The sequence below is a fragment of the Rhododendron vialii genome, chromosome 3a (genome assembly GCF_030253575.1).
Source record: "Rhododendron vialii isolate Sample 1 chromosome 3a, ASM3025357v1".
In the NCBI taxonomy this organism is placed as follows: domain Eukaryota; kingdom Viridiplantae; phylum Streptophyta; class Magnoliopsida; order Ericales; family Ericaceae; genus Rhododendron; species Rhododendron vialii.
Window position 1 is genome coordinate 9,465,320 of NC_080559.1, and position 26,762 is coordinate 9,492,081.

The 26,762-nt window shown below is 37.3% G+C and overlaps 1 protein-coding gene and 1 long non-coding RNA gene across 3 annotated transcripts; both read left to right on the forward strand.

Annotated features, from left to right (window-relative positions):
• Nucleotides 1-16,635: 16,635 nt before the first annotated feature.
• On the forward strand, nt 16,636-24,639 carry LOC131319415 (CAAX prenyl protease 2). Of its 2 annotated transcripts, XM_058349645.1 has the most exons (8): nt 16,636-17,062; nt 18,399-18,458; nt 18,616-18,828; nt 20,405-20,516; nt 21,368-21,439; nt 21,631-21,693; nt 22,131-22,208; nt 24,303-24,639. In XM_058349645.1, exons 1-8 carry the CDS (start codon nt 16,805-16,807, stop codon nt 24,428-24,430), a joined length of 984 nt encoding a protein of 327 aa, XP_058205628.1. In that variant the 5' UTR covers nt 16,636-16,804; the 3' UTR covers nt 24,431-24,639. The 2 variants fall into 2 exon arrangements, with proteins under 2 accessions (XP_058205628.1, XP_058205629.1); XM_058349646.1 differs by lacking the exon at nt 18,399-18,458 and having other exon boundaries at nt 16,691-17,062.
• LOC131319416 (uncharacterized) lies at nt 22,215-24,296 on the forward strand. The gene is made up of 3 exons (XR_009197958.1): nt 22,215-22,835; nt 22,995-23,886; nt 24,103-24,296. It is a non-coding gene; the product is annotated as an uncharacterized LOC131319416 (long non-coding RNA).
• Nucleotides 24,640-26,762: the final 2,123 nt, after the last annotated feature.

Genomic DNA, 26,762 nt, shown 5'->3' on the forward strand with positions numbered 1-26,762 from the left:
TCTAAAGACAATATTGAGAGAGATAAAGGAAAGGAAAGGAAGAGCAGGGAGAGGGCATTGAAGTCTTTTGCTTCCTAAATTTGACATTTAAGTCAAGTTAGTCGTACGGGGGAATCTATATGTAGAATTTTTTTCAAACGTAAGCAGTGCAGTGATATTTCAGAAACCTCGGGAGAAATTTTTTGCATTTGTCAGGAACATCAGGGAAGATTGGTGAAATTTACCCCAAAATGTTTCACCACTTATGGGTATTACTGTACAACAAAATCTTACACCAACAAAAACATATACTCCGTACAGAATAATGATAAAGTGAATATAAATGATCGATTACAAAACCAAGTACAATAATTGGTCTGCTGTGTTTTGGTAATGATGCCTGTTGATGTTACCTGTGGCCCGTGGGTTCCTGTATACCTTTTTGTTCTTCCTCTTCACTTGGGTTTTCCTCTTCCCAGGTATGACAATATTCTCGCAGAATGTGTTGGTTACCCGAACCGTACTGAATCGATTGATGCGATTTTCAAACCAATTTTTTTTTACCGTGGTTTTGGTTTTTGATATTGAAAAACCGGCCAGTTCAATTTTGGTTTTGGCTTTGTGTGATAACCACACCAAAAACAGACCAGTTCGATTTTTAACTACTTTTAGAAAAATACAGTAGTTATGTTTAGATACCCAGAGATGTTCAACGAAGATAATTTTTTTAACGAATAAACTTCTCAACCAGCCCTACAAAACGATAGGGTTCAGATTGTACCATTATGGGCTCGGTGCATACTCTATTTTTTTTTTTTTGGGCTAATGCAGGATGTTCCGAGCCAACTTGCGCGTACCTCGGACTAATCCCTACAACCCATCTCACATGCAGCCGTTTCACACGCACATGTGAAGGTGGCATCAAGAATTAATTATTAGCAAAGAAAATCGAACTTGAAACTTTAGGATGAAGCAAACACCTAAGTCTCAGGTTAAGACCACTTGACCAACCCCTTGGGATTAGCTCGGTGCATACTTAAGAATTATTTGGCACTAAAAAACATTTGGGAGTTTTGTGACTTTGCCATACATCTGCGCGCACCTCATCCCCAGGAGATGCTCGTGAACAGTTCATCGCCCCATCAAAGCGAGGAACTCTAGCAAGATTACGAATCTTCTAAAATGGTGAGGGTGGTTTTCTGCTTTTGCCTAGGTAATTAATTTACCTAATTTTGGTTTTACTGAGGTTGCTGAACTTGCTCTAAATGTGTTTAGTTGTAACAACTCTAAATTTTTATAATAAAATTAAATATTTTAATTGAAATTCTTTCATTTAGATGTTAATTTAGTATTCTTTTAATAAATGACTCGATTTTTTATATTATTATTTAAAAAAAATACTAAAACCTATTGAATAAATATGTAAAACTATATAGATATATATGTACATGCAAACTCTAACCTAAATTTTTGTTTACAAATCCTAGCAAGTGGCCGGGAGAGATTGATATCCAAGTATAATCATAGTGTATAAATGTAGATAAGGAGAGAGTCATAATTGTTATTTTAAGAAATCCTAGAAAAATCTAGCTATGATATGCAAAATCTAATTAGGATCCTAGAAAAATCTAGATATATGATATACAATATAAGATTAATGATTCCCTCAGATTTAAGAAGTTTATTGTAGGAGATTGAGAGAGAGAATTGATATAGATTTTTCCTAGATTTGCCTTACACATAAAACCCATGAGATTTTGTACCAACTTGATCTTTCCACAAGATCTTAGAATCTTAGGCAATTATACACCCATGTGAGAGAACTAGCAAAGAGAGTTAGGTAGAGAGAGATGGGAGAACAAATCTAAATCTTGTACTTGATTCTTAGCCATAAAAACCTTAAATTTTCTCTAGGACTCTAGGATTTTTTTAGATTCCTTGCTAGATTTTTGTTACGTACTTTGAAATCCCCTAATTAAATTGAGGAACTAAATGGTGGAGAGGAGAATTTTGTGCAACATCACCACCTCTTTGCCACTTATTCAGTACTACTCAAAATCACCCTTTGACCTCGGTTTTCAAAATTTCTAGAAATATTTGTGTTTCTGGAAAAAGAAAACTACTTTCTTTTTATAATTCGGTCGAGCCGAAACGAGCCCGCATTTTCACCTGACGTACTCCGTAGCCGCCCTACCGCCAAGAAGAACAGTAGAAACCTCCTTCCTACTTACCTAAGTATATAACCGTTATAATTTAAATTTAGATATCGCAAATCGGCCTTTTTGCTAGTTGCGTGTAAAAAGAAAATTTAATACGTTGCAAACTGAAAACTTGGAGGTAATTTTCATGAAGGAGAGAATGCTAACCCAGTGACGTGCTGTTGGTTTTTTTAGCATGACTTAGGATTGGATTAGTAGAATTAGAATTTTAATATCTCGCATGATGAAATTCTAAGTACATTAGACAAGAAATGGTAATCTGGAAATGTACACTTGGGGTTTGGTCCTATTGTTTACCAAAACTTACATTAAAATGATGAAGTTCTCCATTTTGGAAAGTTGATTTTTATTGTTACACTGTCAAACACACGCCTAGAAATGTTTTAAATGATTGACAAGGTTGTGATGTCATAACTTATATTGCTATTGAAAATAGAAAAGCATGAAATTGTGGTTGATTTTATCGCATGATTTTTAGCAAGCTTTGAAAGAATAATGTGAACACGAGATAATAATGAATGTTTACGAGACACGAGAAATGAGAAGTGAAATACGGAAAAAAAAAGATGGAAAAGATTTGATAATTGTGTGAGCATGAGAACCCGGTAGATCCATTAAAGATGGTCAGCGGAATCATGGCTTTGGCGTGTGTGTGTGAGCATGAGAGCCCGATAAGTCTTGAGAGAATGGTCGGCGGAATTATGGCTCGGGTGTGTGTGTGTGGCCTAGGAGCCCGATAGGTCCTGAAAGGATGGTCACTGACACCTTGAATTATTTTTGTGATGCTAAATTTTTTTTTTATAGAAGTGATAAATTGTTATATGTTATTTTTGTTAGTGTATGGGACATAGAGATTGAAGTTAACTATTGAACTTAACTGCTCACGGTGTTACTTTTTAGACACTGGCATCTTATGTCAAAGTTTAGAAACGAACAGGGGGAGTTTTATAATTTAGAAGAGTTCGGTGCTGAGCAGAATAATATCTATATAATAAAACAGAGCTATGTTTGAATCCAAAAGATAACCAACGCTCAGATTTGTCCCCTCTATAAATCTACATCCTCCATTCTTCGATGGTTGGCCCGTAAATATTTATCATTTTCTGAGCAATTTCTAATCACACAAATACCCCGTATCCATATACGCCTCCCTCTCTCCATGTCTCTCTCTGCCACCTTCCCCCTGTATCTCTCTCTCTCTCTCTGCCACCTTCCCCCTCTGCCACCGCCAACGCCTCCCCCACTGCCGCACCTGCGCTGCTATCTCCGTGCTTTAATCTGATTCCAGGTAACCTAACGATTCCATAAGTTGTATTCTCATGCTTTAAACCGATTCCTAATTGGAAACGAATTGGATTCTCTACTTTAATATGATTTTGGGGGTGTCATAGTCTGATCGAAGTTGTATTCAAAAATTAAACATTAAACGACCAAGAGGAATCTTAATTTTTTCCCCGTCTCCCTCTCTCGACTCTGTCTCTCTCTTCGATCGTTCAACCTCTCTGTCGACTCCCTCTCTCTCTCCCTCCCTCCGACCCACCACCACCACTAACCCAACTCCAACAGCACTGCACCACCTCTCCATCAGCGGCACCAGTCCTCTCCATCACCGCACCACCTCTCTCTCTCTCTCTCAAGGATGGTGATGGATTTTTTGAAAAATCCCTAACCCCAATCCTCAAACTCCGAAACCCGTAACCGTAAACCCACTGTTTGTGTATATAAGTATCCAGATTTTTTATTTGAAGAGGAAAAAATTAGCTACGCCGAGAGATTACTTTGGGTTTATTGATTTGGACTTTGATTTGAGCCAAAAATTGGTCTCCATAGAATTAGATTGGGGATTGATGTATGGAGTTGTTTACAGGCGAAGTTGATCAGATGGGTAAGCAGTTTTGATTATTATTTTTTTTAAATTGAGCTTACTTCTTTCATTATGCATGCTAGGATGACTTTTATTTGGATAATCTTGAAGTAAGTGTTATTGTTCTTAGAAAGCTGGTTGTTCAATGGTAGGAACAGTGGGTGTACGTGAGGTGTATGTCAGGTTGCTCGATTAGATATGTCAGCCAACAAAGAGGTATTTTTCGCCTAATTTGTGCATTCTGGTTTCTGTTCTTGTTCTTATTTTCAGTTGACTGTTGTTATTGAACACAAGATTTGGCTGTTCCCAAATGGGTGTACTAACCAAAATCGAATCTTTTTCATTTTTGTATCCAATTCCTATGGTGTCATTTTCATCATCCTTTTCTCAGAACTATATGCAATTGTTTGGTGGGTATATTTTTTAGCTACGTGCTTTTGAGATCATTTGTTGTGAATTCTTCGAATGAAAAACGAAAACAAACAGTTAAAGAAACGAAAACACTAAATTGTGCTTCTGGGGATTTTTTCCTCGCTATTCTATTAAATTTTGGGATTTTATTCATTGTGCCGGTGTCGTCTACAACAAAGTATGAAGTTGTTTGTATGCCAAAATTCAAGTTATGAATTCCAATATTTTTTGACTTCAAGGAGATGGTAAATTGTGCAGCGATGCCACCAGTAAGAGACTTCTATTCCCTTCACAAGGGACGGAAAGGATTTGTGCCCCAATCCCAATTTGAAACGGCCGGTCAATCAGGTAGTGCAATGCAGAATTGGACTTGCTTAGAAGTTTTACTATGTGATCTCTTTTGCTACTTAGGTAAAGTTGGTATTATTTTATTTTTTTCCTTGCAGCAATGTCATCATCTTTTGGGTCCTTTCTTTGTGTACTCGATTGAGTGTGTCCGTTATAGGCCAATTATCACTTCCACCATTTGAAGTTTCAGATTGCTCTCATGGAAATCACCTAGAAAGTTAGCTACATTTGATGTAACTTCTTGAACCTTTTCCTTTTATAGGTTTTGTTGTTTTGTTGTTGGCTGAAGATTTAGCTACCCATGCGCAAGTCTGTATCTATGATTGGTTGATGATAATTGATATCAACAAAGGTAAAAAAAAAAAAAAATTTGAGAAAATGTTTAGTGTTAAACATAATCTTTAGTTTCTGAAATTGCCAGTCACCGCTTAGTATAGTTTTGTCAAACTCCTCTTTGTTTGCTTGAATTTTTATACAGTTTGATAACCTACCGTAAACGGGGATGTGCACTAATGGATGTCGGCGATTCTTCCCAAATCGACGGGTATAACGGCATGGGTTTTGAAAGTTGGGACGAGGGTTCAAATTGGGGTTTGTGGTGAAGTCCAATTGAAGAGTTTTGTATCTGAAGGTATGGGTGATGAAGTTCTGAAGGTGTGGGTGTTGAAGATCTTTCACCGAGGAAAATTACAAGGAGTTTCTTACCAAGTTTCGAGGTGTCTCAAATCCATTCATTACTTTACCACTGCTGAACGCCACAGAGAGGTATAACTTTTGTATCTACATTTGCATAGGTGTATTTCTGAATTCAAGAAATTTGTGTGGTTGGGTGCGAGATGAGCCATACTTGGATGTTGTATTCTATAGATGGTTTATTTGGTTGGTTGTTGAATTGATTAGTTTATTTTGTGATGGTCAACCTTAAATAGATGGTTTAACTGATTAGTTGTTTTGATTTTCCTGGACCCACTCTTTGTAACATGGGGTGTCAATTCCATTTTGCTTCTGGAATCAACTTAAAACTGTTGGATTTCTTCACTACAATTGATGCAGTCATCACTCATGGATGTAAAGAGTTGGCGTTTGCTTTTCCACTTTTCTCCTTACTTTCACTTTTTGGTGTTTTCTCTGATTGTCCCCCTCTGCACCAAGACTCAGTAAAAATGCTCTGAAGCCTACATGTGGTTCAATGCCTGATATGTAAGCTCCTCTTTTTAACCTTCATAGTTCAATCCCGTAAAAGTTCAAATATTGCTTGTAGCCTTGCACTATGAATCCCGCTTTATTTTTTATTTCACTTGCACGTTGCATTTTATCTAAGCTCACAAAACAAACTTATAGATACAATATTCAGGCTTTGAGCCTCTTTTTGATGTTACTGGAAACTACTTTGCTTTTTTCACATTTTAGGTTTCAGTTACTACATTGTTGTGACAGAGACATTGGGGATACCAGCTATTTGGGGCTGCAGTATAGCTGCAAGTTGAATGCTACAGACAAGGATTGATATATTGCACGTGAGTCCAATGTCTATTTGTGTGTGCGATCGTTTGAGCCGTGACTTCAGGCACGCGCATGAAACTAATTTAAGAAAACAAATCTTTCCGTATAAATCAGTTTCGTTGGTGGGGGTGGTCAATAGTTTTGTAATTCATTTTAGTTGTATTTAAAATGCGTTGCGCCGTGCCTTCAGGCACGGTCATTCACTAGTCTATATAATAAGAGAGGATTGGGTTTGAATCCAAAAGACAACCAACGCTCAGATTTGTCCCCTCTATAAATCTAGACCGTTGGTTGTTCAAAATGGTAGCTTGGTAAATACCAAATCTATCCAAGGATTATCATCATCGCATTTTGGTAACCAGCTAATCAAAAAAAAAAGAAAAAAGGATCCCTGTGATTCGGGAAATTAATGCTGAAAATTAGGGTGATTTTCAAACGTTTTTTTTTAAACAGTAAGATCAAACGTTTGCTACTTCAAACTTTTCAATTTTCCCTATGACTGTTCAAAAAAAAAAAATTTCCCTGTGATTATCAGATAAATTGTGATTTTATTCTTAATACTTTCTCAGCCGAAAAGGCCCACGTTTGGTACTTCAAAGCTTTCAATTTAATTTGATTATACCTTCTATTAAGGTCCACGTTTTTTACGGTTTGTTTGTCATGGGCATACATTTTTCACGTTTTTCAACTTCTGAACGACCATTACCGATAGTGAGGTAAGTTCGATTTCTTGAACGTTGCAAGAAATTCAAACATTGAAGGATTTTTTTCAATTCTCATGCAAGTTCTATTTTCTTCTTGAACGAATATTGGATTTCTTTTGCTGAAAATTGGGAGTTTCTTGAACGATTTATTTCAGTTCTCATGCAAGCTTGATTTTTTACTTGAACGATTTTTACTCATATTGGGTTTCTTTTGCCAAAAATTAGGAGTTTCTTGAATGATTTTTTTAAGTTCTCATGCAAGGGATTCAAACATCGAAGAATTTTTTTTTCTCAGTTTTCATGCAAGTTCAATTTTGTTTTGATAAAAAGGGAATGAGACCCATTCCGATGAAAAAAGAAAAAGATTTGGGACGACTTATATTCCCAATCCCCACCACTCCTGATATGGGAACCCATTCCAATCAAAAAAGAAAAATGATTTGGCCCATCATCTCTTCAGCGAACACGCACGCAGCCCTCTTTAGCGCCATCATCGGGGGTCCGCAAGAAATCATAATAGGTATGAGATTAAATGTCCTTTCTTTTTTTCCTAGCATATATATAACAAGTATGTTTGGAAAGAATGAACCCCCAATCACGTAATGAATTGCAATGAGGAAAAAATCACGGTTGTTAAGCGGCAATCACAATCACAGCTGTCAGTTACTAAAATTTTTGAATTTCCTTTTCAGTTTAGGAATCACAATCACGACTGTGAATTTCCTCTCTCTCTCTCTCTCTCTCTCTCTCTCTCTCATACACACAAAGACACAGAGATATCTACATCCTTCCCACCACTGTTAAGTGGCAAGCAAAAAAGGTTCCCGTAAAGGTAAAGGAAAGACGATATAATGTGTTCTTTTTTAATCGGCATGATACAATGTGTTAATATTAGCTTTCAATTCCTACTTCTAATTTAATGATGATTTTTCATTCCAACTTCTAATGCTGAGCCATAAGGACCATTGCAGACATCACCAAGACACCGATAGTGAGGTAATCTTTTGTTCTTCTTCTTCAACAATTTTTCCAGTTCTAATGCACGGAGCTAAATTTCATTCTCTACAGTTTTTAAAAAAAAGACGTTATGAGAATGGAATTATAGCCCTTCGCTATTCTATGAAGATTAAGGCTCTGTACGTGAACGGAATACCATTCTTGATGTTTTGATGCCATGTATGCTTGAGTTTGCGTCAAACGAATTGAAAAAAGAGGGAAAGTGATGAGCGGTCCCATTAATATTTTTGTGGTTTGGAGTTTTGTTGGTGATTATTATAGCTTTTCATGTGTAATCAGATTTTTTAACAATACGTTTGCTAACAATACGGATTTTTTTATGTTCATAGATATAGATTGATACGTATTTTTTTATGTTCATATATAGATATAGAACGACTTAAGAATATTGGTAGACTGTGCTTCTCATTTTGCTAACACCACAACGTTTTTTAATGTTTATGGACATAGATGCAAAAATAAAGATTTTTAACCTATCTATTCCTTATTTTCAGAATCTTAAATTCCTAAGAATTGTATTACTGTACAAGAGAACAAGAAGATCGGCCATATTTACACCCTAAAATTAATGAGATAGGACTGGTTTTGAAGCCGACTCTGGATGTCTAGAAAGTCTAAAATTAAAATGACAGAGAAGAGAACGATGAGAGGCATGTTTACAAAAAATTGTAAGCAATTGGAGTATTTACTTGAGGCTAGGGGCATTTTTTTTTTATGTCTTTTAATATCTACCGACATAGGAAAAGAAAGAGTGCAAAACTAATTAACGCCCTATTCTTCTTCTTTTTTTTTTAAACGCCGACACCCTATTCATTTTTTCCTTGATAGTTGTCAAAACAACATTTTTTTGCAAGATTAACACATAGAGTAATTGTAAACTTTTTTATTTTTATTTTTTTAAACTTCGTTTCATTAGAACATGTGTTATTATTGACATTTTTTTAAACGTTACCATATATGCATCAATGAAAATATTATGATGTTAACCAAACACACCCCAAATTGAAGTTTTATGTTACTTTTTTTTTGTCACTCATTTAATATTATGGGAGTCTATATATATCTTTAAAACGTTTTCTGTTGTTATTCCCATGATAACTTTTGACTATTACTCTCTTTCAAATTTCAGATAACTTCTTGGGACTTTAACTAATCATGGACAATCTAAGCGTCTATGGCCATGTGAGTTGAACCGTTTCATTTTATACCTTGGTCGTAATAATCAAATTAATTGTTTCTTATGCATTCGGTGAATTCTTCATTTTCTTATGCAACTCGATGGTAACTTGCAGAAATATGTAAGAACTATTTACTCAATTGCATCGCTTAATCTGACTTTAGATATTTAATTCATATTTGCTTTGGTTTATTTTTCAGTACAAAGGTTACATGTCTTCGAGAAAAAAATGTAATTGTGATGATTCATGATGAACAAGAAGTTAATCGTATGCATGGGGTATGCCTACCAATGCCATTATTACTTTACTCCCTCTATATTGTAAAGGGTCAACGAATTGATAAAAGGGATGTGGTGCCATACAATACATACATTTCGAGAAAATATAATTCTCATATCAATGTGGAAGTTTGTCCTGAAATAAAATTTGTTACGTATATCCACAAGTACATCTACAAAGGTCATAATCATACCATGATGGTGTTGGAAGACAAATAAACGAGATCTAGAATTAAGGTAACTGTTATTAGTCTTCATTTTACTTTTACGAGAAGGGATTCTTGCTCAATTATTTTTTTAGGTTGTTATTCATGTTTCTAATTGTGCTTTTTGGATGAAGTAGATATGCGTTGGTACAAAAACTCTTGGGAGGCAGATGGAGAGACAAATTTCAAGACAATAAGACCTATGTTGAACACTTTTTTCCCCCTACATTTTTGTATTAGATTTGACTCTATATAGATTTTTAGATTTTTTATGTATATTAAAATTGAATTCTATAAATGCAACATGATATTGGTTTTGAATTTTATGGTTTGGATTAATATAGTTCAGCGTGTATCCTATCAATGCAATTAACTCGGTATATGTGATTGAGATTATCATTGGTAGTGATGTACACACGGGTAGAGGCTTAACAAATAAAATTTTTTGTTACGGAGTGCTGCAGACATAGATAATTAACATATCAAAGTTTTGCAACAACAAAAATATATCATATTTTATTTTGTTCCTACCCATTTTTTTCAACATGTCCTCCCTTTGCTCATTGCTCGACCCGTAGCTTTAGTTGTCTTTAAAATGTGTTGTGTCGTGCCTTCAGACACGGACATTCGCTAGTATGTAGAAGAACACAAACGTCCAAAGAAGTAGAAGTTACCCTAGTACCTCTCCCTTATCTATTTAAATAAGTGTAACACAAATTTGGGGATAATTTGGCATGTAATGACTTCATGTTTCTTTCTATTTAATAAATGTTAAAAAATTTATTAAATTAACGTTTCCATAAATCGAAGCGTTACATTAATAATCTGGGCCTTTGTTTGATAAGCACCTTTGCAGCACATACACTTTTTGTTTTTGTTTTTATAGAAAAATTGGTTTTAAAAACACCAATCGTGTAAACAAATAAATTCGATACTTGATGAGGCACAACTAGAGATGTTCTTCTTCTTCTTTCTTTTTTTTACCGGCAAAAGAAAATTTTCATTTGTTACAAGAATTAAACAAATAAATTCAATACAATAAGAAGAGAAGAGCATGGAGAGAGCACAATATGACAATGCTCTCCTACCACTGCTACTCGCAAATACTCAACCTACCTCATAGCCTCTCGATCGAAGTTTTTCTGTTCTTTTTTTCTTTTAAAAAGCAAAATACAACCAGAAGAAAAACAATTACCTGTTAGCAAAGAGGTAACTTCACATGTCAATGCTTGAGCCACAACTAAAACACCACCCAAAAGCTTCCAAGGTCACACGCATTGCTTCCGTCGCGAGCTGCCTTAACCAACCTCATTCCTGCCATGCCACAGCCTCACACAACCCCCTAGAACAGCCCCTAATGACCTAATCAGGCCCCCAATTACTAGTCCCCAAGTAGCTAGCACCCAAACCATCCCTGAAATAGCCCCCCCACATCCCTCCCTTAAGGGAGTTTTTGAAACATTATCGAAAACATTTCACAAGGGGGCGGAAGCACAAATACAGTATTAAAGCACATGGGAGACAGAGTGTATACTTAATTGGGAGAGTGATTGATAAATTAATTGAAGCACTACTTAAAGAATTCAAAAGAAAGAACAAAGCATAAAGTATATATGTATGTATCAATATAATATAGTAAAAGAGCATTTACTTGAGAAGTTCGGAACTCTGTCTCATAGTCAATTTTCAGTAGAAACTAGTCTCTAGCTACTTGTAATCAGCTGAGTTTCTACTCCTACCCACTAGTCCTTATAAACCCTCCAAGTCATGTACGTACTGTTTCTGATTCAGCAATTGAAACCGGACAGTTTTAGTAAGTGATTCATTTACTTTGTTTATCATATGCTTTGATTACAAACACTTAGATTATTTTATTAAGTATAAATGATACGTATTCTTATTGTTCCATACCAGAATTGAAATTGAAAATTCAATACCAGAATGCTCAAACATTTCGTGAAATGTTTCGATAATGTAGGGAGTTTTTTTTTTTTGTTTTTTTGAAACATTATTAAAAACATTTCACCAACAAAACTATCTTGGCTTTATCAAATTACACACACACAGTCTGGGTGGTTGGTGAAATTTTATGTACGTAGCTTTTAGTTAAAATATCTTGGCTTTTGTTTTGTGTAATGTAATGGCTGTTGGTGTTAATGCCCTTTGTAATGGCCTTGTTGCTATGCCTTTTGTTGTTGCTAATGTGATGGCAGATTTGGCACTACTGGAATTTGTAAATGTAATTAATGGAACTGGAATTTGCCACTTTGTAAGTTTGTTTATGTAATCAACATATCGATCACGTTAGGCCTTTTTTGATTCAACCCCTCCTCATCTCTCTCTCTACGCTCTCTCTCTATGCTTTGTAACCTAGGGTTTCCCTATGGCTGCGGGCGGCGGGAGGGAGCTGAGATCTGAGAGCTCCTACCCCCCCTGTGGGGTTTGTCTACCTCCTTCGTGAGGTTCTATCCTCTCTTCTTTACCTCATTTTCCTCTTCTTTTAGTTTGTTTTGTTTCCCCTATATAATCTCCTCCCCTCAGATCTACCACCATCATCTCCGTCGGCCGGCCGCCTTCTCCTCCACTATCCTCTGCAACCTCTTCCTTCCATTCCCAGCCCTTCCCCGTGCCCTCCCCTCCATCCCCACCATCCCTCCGTAGCCCATCCCTCCATCATCTCCGCCGTTCGGTCGCCCTCCCTACCTACACCCATCCCCCTCTATCCCCAGACCATCCCCGCTAATTCCACCCCTGTCCTTTTCCTCTGTCCCCATTCGCAGCCCCCGTCGTCGTCCACCGTTTACCCAAGCCATGGTTGGAATGAGTTGGTAATTCTTTGGGTTTCTAGGAGCATCAGATCTATTTTCGGAGCTTTGCCAGAAGGGTTCGAACTTGGATCTGTGGTATTTTTTATTTTTCCTGTAATTTTGTTGTAGGCGTTTGAGCTTCAGTTAAAAGAAATTCGCGTTGTGATGATGGGGCCCAATGTTGCACCCGGCACGCGTTTGTTCTTTAAACTCTGTATCTCTTTTCCTGTTGGTTTGTTTTTCTTGTTTTTTAGTTTAGTTGGTCTGGTGCTTGGATGCCATCTGTGGCCGCCGTGGCCGGACTTGTGCCGGTGACAGTGTTCCTGGAGTGGTGTTGGTTTGAATTGGGCTTTTCGGTTGCGGTATTCAGTAGCCGTGGGTGCACCGTCCGCTTGTCCGCCAGCGGGTGCTGGTATCACGGCCGTGAAACCATCCAAATTTCATATGCGCTTCTCGAGTTTGAGCTGGGGTCCGTTCCGTTTGGGATTCTCTACTATTTAGATCTAGATTGGTTCTCATCTGGCGATTTCGCCGGTCTTGCTTCTGTAGGGGGTGCCTGTGTCGAAGTCTGGGTAGTTTTAGCTCATTCTTGTATCTTTTGATGAAATCTGTATTACCTTTGGGTTTTGTTATGAAATGAATTGGATGTGTTAAAAAAAAAAACATATCGATCACAGATTCACATAGCAAAAATATGTTGGTCTCATTCATTGCCACCAAAATACGACCATGCTACATCAAAAATGTCATAGCCCTACACCGGCCACTGCTAGTTTTCATCAAAAGAAAAGGAAATTGAAATCTACACTCCATTTTTTCACATCTACACTCCTTTTTTTGTCTTTTAGCAAAAAAATTACATACACTTTCAACACTAAAATCCAAAAAAGGGAGTGTAGATGTCAAAAAAGGGAGTGTAGATTTCAATTTCCAAAGAAAAAAGAGAAAAACTTTTTTACAGGTGTGCCGTGAAAAAGAGTTTGCTACACTCAATCGCGCGTGTCTAAAAGTGTTTTGAACAGTCCGGATTAAAAATCACAAAGCTTACCAAATACCCTCTTAACCTACATGATTAAACACACTAGCTACACGGACCAACAAAATCCAAATCAAAATAGCAGTGAGGGAGATGAAGGGGTGGGGATCGGAAGACGTAATAGTAATTTATAGATTGGGCCCACATCAGCCTCCCGTTATCAACCTAAGCTATTTCCATCAGGCCACTTGTTGACGGAAAATGTAACATTAAAGCGCACGTCATAAATCATAAGGGTACAATTGAAACATAAAATTTTATAAGAATGATATTGAAAGACTATTTTATACTACTTCCTATGTGACTATGTCCCAAAATAATTAATGATTCTTTTTGGACAGTCATGTCATTTATTAAAAAAAGTTATATTTTATAATTCATAATATTTTTTTGTGATTTTAAAAATTTTGAGGTATAGAATTAATAGAGATCTATTAAACAAAATTAATATATTGTGATATGTTCCCTCGCCATATCACTGCCTCTCGGAACAGTACCTGGCGCCCTTCTGCACTGGAAAGTGGAAACGACTTGCCATGTTCTTTGCGATTGTGATCGGGCTGTGGCCATTTGGAGTGCTATCCAATTTCCTTTGCTCAATTCCCAGGACATGCATTTCTAAATCCAAAATCCCGGGCAATCATTGCTCGGGTTTTGCTATTTGGCATATTTGGATTGCACTACAAGAAAAATTACATTGGGTGACGAATGAAAATCGTCGCAAATTGTATGTTTTTCGTCACAAATAATATAGGTGACGAAAAAAAATTTGTCGACTAAAGGTTGTCGAGGATTCCTACCTGGTGACGAAATCTATTTTTCGTCACTTATAGTGCCTTTTGGTGACGAAAAATTTCGTCACGGAAAAATGACTTGGTGACGAAATTTTCTTCGTCACCTATTGATTTCGTCACAAATTATTCCCTTTGGCTAGTCAAAGGTGACCCATTGGTGACGAATTTTTTTGTCACGAAAGACATTCTTATATGTGAAAAAAATCTCACTTTCTTGCTCCTGCGGGGTTTCGAACCCGAGTCTCCTACGTTTTGCACGCATGCTTTAACCAACAACACCACACAAACTTTGCAGCATATGTTTGAAATATCTAATATATAACACATACATTGAACATTAAAATATATTTTGAACGCCATTTTGAACTATTAAACATTAAAATTAGCAATTTTAATAAACATGAAAGTCGTAGCTCTTTATGTTATTGTTCAAACCCAATTTAGATTCTCTCAATCGGAATTCTGAGCAAAGAGTTATGCCCGAAATATACTTGGTGACAAAGCGTAATTCATAAATTTCGTCACCAAAGGATAAATTTTTCGTCACTGAAAACGTAAAAAGAAGACGAAAATATTTTTCGTCACCAAATTGGTTCATTTGGCGACAAAATATTTTTTCCGTCACCGAATAGTTATCTTTGGTGACAAAAAATAATTTCGTCTCCTTTTTTACTCTTTTGGTGACGAAAATTTTATTTCGTCGCCAAATAGGGGCTTTTGGTGACAAAAATATCTTTTTCGTCACTAAATAGTTATAATTGGTGACAAAATAATTTCGTCAAGGAAGTTATCAAAACAGTGACGAATTTATTTTTTTGTCGCCAAATATACTCATTTAGCGACGAAATTAAATTTTGTCGCCACTTTTTCGTCACTAAACATACTTTTTCTTGTAGTGTTGATAGAAACGAACGCCTCTTTGATTACAACTCCAACTCGAATTGGCCGGATCCTTTCTCTGTTGCTAAGACCATCATAAGCAAATCTTTGGAGTGGCATTTCTTGGTCCAGCAAAAACCTACGCGACATAGAAGAGATATCTGTGTGGGCCGGGTGGGTTCCTCCTAGAGGAAATTTTGTGAAGCCCAACACCGATGGAGCCTTTAACTTGGCATTGGGTACGAGACATGCACAGGAGGGCTTCTCCGTGATCTCATTGTGGTAGATGCATTATTTAGGTGGTTTTCATAGAAATATGCCAACAGTCTAATGGCAGAAATTTGGGCCTTGCGTGATGGCCTCGCGCTCTCGCAAAAGATGAAAACGTGAACAATTTGGAAAACGAAGTTGATGCTTTGGGTGTGATCGATACAGCTTGTTAATGATATGATAAATGCATTCACTTGGTAACATTTTACTTGATTGCAGGTCCCTAATGGAAGCGTTTGAAACGGTGTCCATTAAGTATATCTACCACGAAACAAACCATTGTGCGAATGCATTGGCAAATGACGCACCGGTTTCGATGAGAGATTTACGTATCTACCCTTTTATCCCTGATTGTGTTGCTAGCTTATTTTACGAGGATTTGATTGGGGTTGTATACCCCGTCTTGTAAAACTCGTAATTTAAGTTTTAATGCATCGTCAATTTACCAAAAAATAAAAATAAAAATAGAGCATTATACTATTTTGGGCAGGAGGAAATATATGGAGTACTAGAATGAAGAAACGCTCCTAGTCCGTAGCAAGAACAGTATATACTTTTCGGGAGATTTCTGGCCGGTCTCATTTTTTGCATTGGCAAATGACGCACCGGTTTCGATGAGAGATTTACGTATCTACCCTTTTATCCCTAATTGTGTTGCTAGCTTATTTTATGAGGATTTGATTGGGGTTGTATACCCCGACTTGTAAAACTCTTAATTTAAGTTTTAATGAATCATCAATTTACCAAAAAATAAAAATAAAAATAGAGCTTTATACTATTTTGGGCCGGAGGAAATATATAGAGTATTAGAATGAAGAAACGCTCCTAGTCTGTAGCAAAAACAGTATATACTTTTCGGGAGATTTTTGGCCGATCTCATTTTTTGCTTCGAATTTCGTGCGGATCCTCTTTTGTTGCGCTATTTCGTGCAATCCTTTTTTTAAAGATATTTTTACTATGTCGTCATTTTGCAGAATTTTTGGAGGTGTGAATTCGGCCCTAGTACAATCCTTTGCAGAAATCACACTCCCAATAATTTACCATCTAAGAATTCACACCAAGGTTGCAGATGAGATAGGGATATTTTTGACAATTTACTAAAATGGGACTTATGTGGGATGAGCTTAACAAGCAGGGGCTTCGACGGACAAAATAGAACCGCCTTGGAAGAACCCAAAAACATTTGGTAAACAAAAGAGCAGAGTAAACTTCAGATTAGATACCAAGTAGTCCACCCAAAGTAAACACTCGCGACCGAAAGACTTCACAGCAAGTTCCGTACGTACATCTATCGCGTACTTAGACGATCGTATGTTCAGCCCGTCGTCAGCGGATCTCGGGCAGCGTGGGGCGGCCGCGATGGAAGCAGACGGCGGCGGCATATCGAAATCAGTGGCGGTGGCGGCGTGTACGGCCATGGCCTTGTTCTACGTCGCGATTCTCTACTCCCCGACGCTGATCCTCCGCCTCCCGCCGCCCACCTCCTTCAAAAGCTTCATGATCCGACGCTTCGTGTGCGCCGCCGTCTCCTCCGTCCTCTCCCTCGTCGTCTCCGCTCTCATCCTCCCCGTGAGCTCTCCCCTTCCCTACGTTATTTGCATTTTGCTTGTACGTAGATAGATATATTTTTGTGTTTATGGATATGGAGGTAGTGAATGTAGAGGACTCTGGGCTGAGATATTTAGTTAATAGAGAGAGCATCTCTACCCCTTACTCATATTTTTACTCAAATTTGGGTTGAAAAAAGTTTCAATTGGTATGAAGCACTGATCGATGGCGCTGTTTACGTTTCATGAGACAAGTCATTCTCTCATAATATATCACTTTTAATTTTTCAAATAAGTATTTATTTAAAAATTAAATACTTATTTCTCTTAGGAGGGGGAATAGCCTTGCAAAAAATATGTGTAAATTTTATTCGGATTCGTTTTCCTTTGAGCCACACCTCCCAACGTTCAATGATTGGCATGGATGGGTAAACTCGGGCCAAAGCTTGAGTGGGGTGGGCTTGGATACCCCGCATACACAACTGACACTGAGCTTACTGCAGCGTTAAAAAAAAAAGTTAAAGTATGCATTGTGGTGCACAAACATAAAAATGTGAGTCAAGTTTGGGATAGGTTTTTAATCCAGAAGTTAATGAAGGAAGCATGTCGGGTGACTTGAGCGCGGAAGGGAATGGTTAGCCAATAGGATTGATTTCTTTGAAGGGGTCGGATTTTGAGTCTCCCTTGATTTGAGTATAACTCAATCAAGTATAGGTGGTTGCCAAAAACTAAGAATCTTTTCCTTGCCAGTTTGTTAGTTGGGAATTGAGGGTGGGAGATCCTTCCCTTGAACAGTTTCTTGACATGTTAGATATTTTTGGCATTTAGAATGGGGTATAGGCTCATTTGATTGAGTAGAATTTTTGGGTGGTTGTCAGCTTTTTGGACGTTTGTTCTTTGCTTTCTTTTGTACACGGGTGGCATCCCCTTGATGCCTTTTCAATAAAATTATTACTTATCAAAAAGAAAAAGGTGAAATAGATTGTACTGTTAAGTCATACATTTTGGTTCGCTCTCTGTTAACTTGCAGAACCTCTTATGAATGTGTAGTTGTGTACCCTATGTCGGCATTTGTTGTTGGGCTAGTTGAACAAAGATTTCGTTGAGCCTATGGCCTATCCACTTGGCTGTTGTTTCTTTATGGTTTAACCCTTGCGTTATCTATCTGGTTACAAGCATTATCTTTTTGTGTGATTTCTTCTTCCGCTTTTCCATCTTTTCTTAAGTTTGATTTTAACTTCTGTTTGATTTTGTATACAAAGGCGTACATCAGCAGTATGTACCTTTGTAATTTGTAATTTTTGAGTGGCCTCCATCCACATATCTGACTTTATCATTATATGCTTTAACTATGCCAGATAAGAAGCTGGGAGGCATCTTATTTATCTGGTGTTTATGGCATCCGACTGGACCACATGGTGAGTCTTTGAGTTCGTCTTGTATAATTGAATTTGGTATGAGCTAGTGTTTCGAAGTGGTGATATCAGTATATATTCTTGTATGGTTTGCAGATTGGAAAAAGGTGTCTGATTGCTTAATTTGCCTGCTGAATTGGGGATTTTATGTCTGAAACAGTGGCAAGCTGTGGTCTATCCTGTTACCTTGACATCTCTAATGTATGCTGGCTCTTTGGTCCTCAAGTCCATAGCATTGCTTGCTTCATGGAAGGAACAGTGCAATGATGGTGAAGGCCAACCGTCAAACTGTACAGAAAATGTTCTGCAAAGATTCATCGGCAAAGTGTTTTCAATTGCTTCCAATGTCTCGGCATGGCGTAATTATTTTGTGGTTAGTATCTTCACCTTTTTGTTATTGTTAATTAATCCACTTTTTTCCTTCTATTGAACTTTTTCACATGCCTATGTAAGTCGGTAACTGGTAAGGGCTTTCTCTATGTAAGTTGCATGAACCTCCTATCAGGTTGAGCCTCGCTTCCGTGCTCCCAAGTCAGACTCTCTAAGGAACCTTGCTCCCATTGAGAAAGGGACTCGCTCCTAACAAGGATAGAACCTCTTGGGCATATAATTTCAAAAGAAAAAAAGTAAAGGATAACAAGCAGGAGAAAACATGAAGTAATGATAAGATACTCAAAAAATATTACCTCGCAAGTACTCAGTAGAAATGAGAAGTAATGATATGATACTCAAAAATTATTAACTCGTTACTCAAGTACTTATTAGAAACCAAATATTTACATATAATTGCTGAAGCAATGTTTGCAGTTGACAATAACTACGCACTATTGTAATTTCTTCTACTACATATTTATTTGCATTAATTATTCCTAACGCTCCCCCCAGCGCTCCCAAATGAGGAGCGTCTATCCCTCCTCCTCTCCCTCGCCTCCACCCCTCTTCCCGCTCCTGCCCCCGTTCCCACTTTCTGCATCTGTCTAAATCATCAATACTTTCATTGACCCTAAAGTACAGAGCCAAACAAGTGTTTGAAAATACCTACTCTATGAACTCCTAAGAGTTTAAGAGTTTAATGTTTACTGTAATAAATAGGTGAATTGTGTAGGGAATTCTTGTGTTAACTTCCTTGTTGATTGTAACCTCATTTACCAGGGATACAATGAGATATACTGTCTGTAGTGCTTAACCTTCCTAAAATTTGAACTATCCAGCAATTTACATACACTGTCGTCATCGGCTTAAGGCGTCAACTTTTCCTTAAAGGGTTTTTTGGGCATATTAGTGAATGTGTATAAGCACATTACAAGGTTGGTTGCCTTCTACAGTAAGCAGTCCAACAATATCTTATAGTTTTTGGTAATTGGAATGAAGATGTGAATCATGCTTGTGCTACTCGAATGTACCACAACAAGTCAGGTTTTCGAGGTATCTCGATGCAACGTAACAATACAAATGAGTGCCTAGATCATGAATCTACAGGTACTTATGCTGGTAATGACCAGATAAGCATATTACCTGGAACCACTGCTTCTGCATTCCTTGCATTGCTCGGCACTAACGCGAACGCCCTTCCTTGTTGCAGATTGTTTGTTACCAGTCGCTAATAATTGTTTCTATTATGCCCCTGTGCATTGTTCTGATTCCCCTGGTTGTTCCGAATCTTCCAATTTCCTTGGTTATTGTTTCCATTCCCCTAATTGTTGTGACAGCTGGCCACCAATGGATGCTTATAGTTATTTGTTTTCCACCTTAAATATGTGGATATGGGTTTGGTGGAAAGATATAAAGACACAATTATTTCAGGTCTGTTAAAAGAAGTAAATGGATAGCATGAAGGATGGGACCTGATGAGATTAGTTTTCCATAACTAAATGCATTCCTATTGGATGTAGGCTTGAACCTTCAGGCATTCTAGTTGATATCAATCCTTTATATGCTTTGCTAAACAGGCACCAATTACAGAAGAGCTAGTGTTCAGAGCATGCATGATACCTTTGCTTCTTTGTGGAGGATTCAAAACATACAGCGTCATATTTTTCTGTCCCATTTTCTTCAGCTTGGGTAAGTTTATTTGGTTTGGATTTCAGCCGATACCAGTTATGATGTAACATGATTAAGCTTCATTTATGGTATATGGCATTTTTATTCACAGTAAAAAAGGTGCAATGCTGTAACTTTTGTACAACAGCTGTAGCATGATACCTTTGCTTCTTTGTGGAGGATTCACCACCGCCCTTTCTTAAGCACAAGAACTTAGGGGCACAGGCATGTTTTTTCAAAGCGTCACATAAGTAAATGTTCATTTTTTTCCCCAACTGGTTACATGGTTATCTTTTCCGTATGGCTGTTTGTAAAGTTGAGAGACGACAGTATCGATTTGTGGAAAACCCAAAATTAGGGTAACTTTCATTAAACTGGGTATATATACAACGCAAGATACAACAATTACAATGAGGTCCAAACTAATTAACTATTTACATACTAAGGATAAATAATGAAACTCTGTACAACGAACTAATTCAATAATCTAACACTGTTGCATTTGCTTAGGGGCCATCTGACATCATTCTAACTGATTTACTGGATAGTAAGTATTCGGAATGGTAGTTGTTTCCTTATATTGGCTGAATTTGAGATGATTTAATGTGCTGGTTGTATAAGATTTAATGTTCTTTTGAATACTCTACTCATTTTACACGAGTGTGCTACATTCTACATGACTGCTACTGTATCTGAATCTTTCTTTTATCATGCGGTAAATGGAAACAAACTATCTATGTCCTATAAAATGTACAGTAGCTTTAAGTATGTTTGATAATTAATAATTAAATCAGAATCTGCTACATATTTCAGAAGATTTATTGTTCAGTTTCTTTCTCACATACTAAGATGAGTATGTAATCTCCTTGCAGCTCATTTAAATCATTTCTTCGAGGTATTTACCCAGCAAAACCGTAGCTTGCTGAAAGCTTCCATGGTTGTAGGTACATGCTTCTCAACTCTCTCTTAGGTTTATAGAATAGGTTAGAATTAGGAGCTAGAGAAGGTGGTTTGTTGTTGTTCTTGCCTATTTTTCTTCTTTACTTTTTCCTTTTTTTTTTTGGCATTGGTTGGAGAAAAGTTCCAATCTATCATTTAGATTTTATGAAGCCGTTTTTATTTTGGTCTTTATCAGGTCTCCAGCTTGCCTATACTGTGATCTTTGGATCATATGCATCATTTCTCTTTGTTCGTACAGGTGGGTGATGCTTTAATATCTGATGTTAATTTTTAGGAGGGATTCTTGTGCCCTAAATGTTTCTTGTCAGATCAACATTGGTTATTCTTGCACTTTTGCTTCAAATGGTATGTATTGCTCACCTGTAGTTGAAATCTCTCCCGGTCTGTGAAAATTAAGAATAGGTACAATGATTTCATATTTGCTCTGTGAAATATCTGACAAATGACGGTTACGTATTTTGGTATTTCCCCCTATAAATGGACAGGTTGATGCATTGTGCTGCACTTCAGTTTTGTTTTTTTGTGTCAAACAATCAAGCTGTACTTAAATTGAAATTTCCAACCATAGTTGGTAAATAATGTCTGGGCAAGATAACCCTTTCTAGATGAGGCGTCGAATACATCTCAAGTCTGTGAACTATTCTTCTTTAGTAACGAATGCACATGCAACTGCAGGACATCTTATTGCTCCACTGGTTGCCCATGTATTTTGCAATTTTATGGGCTTGCCTGTCTTGTATTCGCCAAGGAATGGTATGTGAATTGATTCTCTCTCAGAACTAATCCATCGTTTGATTTATATTTCCGTTACGTTGGAATCTATACATGACTGTTGACGATTTGGGAAACCTCTCAATAGTGGGTTATTTATTCTAGGCTTACTTGGTTGTAGCCGGTAAATTAGTTTCTTCTCATAAATGAGTGATCCCTTACGTCTATCAAGACAAGGTTGACTACTAACACCCTTTATTATGATTACTAGTAGTTCGTTGTTTGCCCCCATACATAACTGTTAGGATCGACACACACACGCACACGATTTACGAGTATAAACAGTAAAGAATCAACACAGAGATATACGTGGTTCCCCAAAACCGGGTACGTCCACGGGAGCGAGAGCGGCTGCTGTTCTTTATTATCACAGTATGAATTAGGGTTTACAACATAGAGTATTTATATTGACTCTATTCTAACCCTAAACTGGTATTTGGTCTGTATCCCAAAAATATCCCTGTACGAACCCTACCGTATAACGCCCCCCGCACCCCCCAATAACATATGAGCCATAGTTCTGACAATAACTTTATTTTATCCTATTGCCTAGTGGTAGAATGATCTTATGTTATAGACAATGAAACGATCAGCCAACTAGGTATAGAGGTAGCAACGTGGGACAAGGAGCTTCTTGCATACCCCATTCGAAGGCCCTCAGCAAAACGACGTCGGTTGCCATTATTATATACTTTATTTTATCCTATTGCCTAGTGGTAGAATGATCTTATGTCATAGACAATGAAACGATCAGCCGACTAGGTATAGAGGTAGCAACGTGGGACAAGAATATAGCTTCATAATAACTTACTCTATTTACTTCTCAATTATAATGGGCAATTATAATCGACAGAGAACCCCTTTTTGGATAATGCAAACTGTCCTCTAGGATAAAATGACTAACTTTGACTACGAGGCTGCTTGATGCCAGAAATTAGAACTACACAGGGATTCCTTTGGACGATAATGCTAACCTATTGATGCACCTTGCCTACTTTCTGGATACTTTTAGGGCTAGGTCATAAATTCTCTCTTGCCTTACATAGAGAGGTATGAACAAATTGGCTCAATTTGACGATGGGGATGGGTAGCTTGTGTTATCGTATCTGCATTCGGCAAAACCTTGCAAAAACAATGTCTCTGTCTCTGATAAACTAAAGTGTCATTTAATAGCTAGTTTGCTTCAGTTTCTTCTCTACAGATTGAAAATGAAGATTTGGAGACGAAAATGAATATACTTTTCTGTCTTCATCCATGGATCCTTTCCCCATACTTGTTCAATTGAAAAAGTTCATCCGATTCTAGAAATTTGGTTCGGGATTTTGTAAATCCAGTTTTTTCATTTCTCATCGACCTTAGGATACTGATCACGAGAATGCATGTGTTTTTCTGGAATTGTTAATTGGGAGGGAAAGGGTTAATTCCATGTAATAATTAAGTTTTGATCAGAATATGAATTAGCTCAACGCACCTCCTGCTCGTGGCACAAGGATCAGGTCACACGAAGTGCTCCAACCAAAGGGTCGCAACACAAAGATATTTAATTTGTATGTTTATTGAGAGTTCATGTATCACATGTCCCAAAACAAAAGACGAGAAATGCTTCTAATGTGGCTGTTAAGCTATTTCTGTTGAAAGCTCCTAGATTATGAGGAGTTGAGTTTTGTTGAACATTACCCTCATTCCTATTGGTTGAAATTGTGTGGATCCCACCACAAAGTGATGTCATGCTTACCAAAAAGCGTATTGTATTGTATGGTAAGCATGACATCATTTTGAGGTGGGATCCACACTATTTCAACCAATAGGAAGGAGGATAATGTTCACCCTCTTTTAAGGAGGGTGAACAAAGTTGCACTCCAGTACGAGTCCGTAGCCAGATATTTGAAATTTACATGGTTTGGGTCAACTACATTAAACACAAGGCCAAAGCTGTACTTCTCTAGCATTTTGCTCTGCCTATTACTTATCCATGTGATGCTTGGCTGTCAATTTCTATACCGGCATTTCATTTCATTACATATGTATCCTTGGAGATATCCTGATGCGCGCCGAGGCTCTTTGTTATTCTCCCAGGGATTGTAAGTTTTGCCTTTGTTGCTGGCATGGTTGGATTTCTATGGCTTCTTTTTCCTGCTACATATCCAGGTCTGTACAATGATAGTATAGAAAATTGCCGGTGTTGGCAGAGATATTGTGCTTAGGAAACAAAATTCGCGCTCTCTGTAAGAGGATTGTATTGTACTTGTCCTGCTTGGAGTTCGTGTTGGTGATGCTTATTGCTTGATACAACTCCATCTCAAGTAGTATGTAATTTAAGTTGTGTGAAAGTGTAGATATGTGTACTAATAATATGCACGAATAAATACAGCCATTTCTTCATTCGATTATCATTTTATTTTCTTGTTCTCCATTTCGTTCCCTCGATAAGTTCCTCCACAATTTCTTGATTCAGATAGAACCTTATTTGCTTAAAGTTCTTTGTTTCCCGCTTAACTGGACGAGGTTGTGGTTTTCCTTAATAGTCTTGGCATCAACACTAACGTAGGTACAAATTATGGTAAGCAACATACTGAAGGGTTGAATGAAAATTTTCTTTCGCCGTTCAAGGAAAAAACGTACTACGGGGTCTACAGCTAGCTCGACAACTATAGATTAAGAAAGAATGCCCAATGGGAAAAATAGATGCCGAATAAGAACAGATCAACCATTTGTATGAGCGCACATTTAAAAACAAATTCACATCGATACAAGTAAATCGTAATTACAAATCAAGAAATAATGTACACAATGGGAGAGAAAATCAAATACTGTTTTCGACGAAAGACACGGTAACTTTTTTTATTGAGAATGTGCAAAAACAATCGACTAGACTAGACTATGAAGTTCGAGATGCTACTCCCGTTATAAGTGCATAAACTAAGATCATCTTCACAGTACTGGATTAGAAACTTGGATATCTAGTCTTTAAAAAGTGGTACATATTCTAGACAGGAATGGCTCCTTTTCAGTTGATGAAAATGGAATGATCGTCCAGCTGGCCCGTTTGGACCCTTTCCGGGTCTCTATTCTAGAATTTGTCAAGAAAATTAGTTACACCAAAAATCAGGATCAGATATCATTTGATATGATTTCGGAATACATTTGTTTTAGAACATAAACAAGATTAAAACACAACCCATTTATATGATCTCAAGATAAATGCATTTCAAAATTCTATCATCCTAATATCGTTTGAAATGACTTCGGAATATATTTGTTTTACTAACATAACAAGATTACAACACAACCTATTTATATTCTCAAGATAAATGCATTTCGAAATTTTATCAACCGGTGCCCCCGATCAATTTGATTAATGATGTGGTTAATGTTATTGGCAAATTTTAAATCGTGAACGGTTTAAATCATCAAAATGAGTCCAAAAAATATCGTAAATGGGCTAACCGGACAGTCTTGGACCGGAGAAGATCCTTTGTTAGGTGTTGTTTCGTATGTAATGTCTCTCTTATTTACTATTACTATCTATTTCCTGTTTTTGTCATATACTCTACTCTATTCAATTGTACTTGAAGTTTAGGCTTGCATGGGGCCAGTTCTAGGTTTTGAAGTCTTCTCTTAAAATATTTCTGGCAGCTGAACTTGGGGGGGTCTGGTCATCCTAGCCCTGAATCTGGGTCATCGGCCCCTGGACCCTTGCCCACACCCCCCATCATCTCATCAAATCATCCTTATTGACTTGAATTGCATACAAGGAAAATTCCACAAGACTTCAAAACTTCTCATCATTTCTCTGCCTAAAACATATATTGTGATAATGAGAAAATCTTATTTACAGAGCAGCTATATACAAATGTTTACGGAGCTCAATCTCGGCCGTTCAAAAGTGTTTTGGACGGTTCGGATTTTAAAAAAACTATTCGCACGAAATAGACGATTAAAATTGCACGGTTCCGTAAATAAACTGTTTGCAGTTTTGAAAATAAGTTTATCTCTTGTGATAGTATCTGTGGTTTGACAGATATCCATAAATACATGCATCAGATATACACGTATAATTCGTGAAGGGTAACAGTGCCCTATATATTGTATTGATGACCTAGATCCGAACATGATGCTCTATAGAGAATATATGTTTTGAGTATTTCCCAAAAATCTTGAACACAATGAAATCATAATGAGCTGGCAATCTCTCTCTCTCTCTCTCTCTCTCTCTCTCTCTCCTAGCCGACACCAATACTATCTTTCTTCTCCCTTTCCCTCCCCCTTAGGTGTTCACACCCTTGTACAGCAGTGGGAGGAGAAGGCCTTTATACTTTTCTTTTTATTTTGTTTTTCTTCCGTCTTTTAAGGTCAACGACATCCGTGAGAGTTTTGTATTTCGTTTTCTCGAGAGTTTTGTTTCGTCTTTAAACGATTATTGGTTTAGAAATCGGATTTTTTCAGGGGCGATGTTGTTTCACAATGATATCCATGCCAACAATGCTCTTACCCTACATGTAGCTTTTTGAAAGTTCATTGGTGCATTTATATTTA

What these genes read in the sequence shown, in the direction of transcription:
- LOC131319415 (XM_058349645.1), top strand. Translation starts at nt 16,805, where the DNA reads ATGTTCAGCCCGTCGTCAGCGGATCTCGGGCAGCGTGGGGCGGCCGCG. An exon ending in CATGGCGTAATTATTTTGTG is followed by an intron (nt 18,829 to 20,404) that starts GTTAGTATCTTC and finishes TTTGCTAAACAG; the next exon opens with GCACCAATTACAGAAGAGCT. An exon ending in CTTGTATTCGCCAAGGAATG is followed by an intron (nt 22,209 to 24,302) that starts GTATGTGAATTG and finishes TTATTCTCCCAG; the next exon opens with GGATTGTAAGTTTTGCCTTT.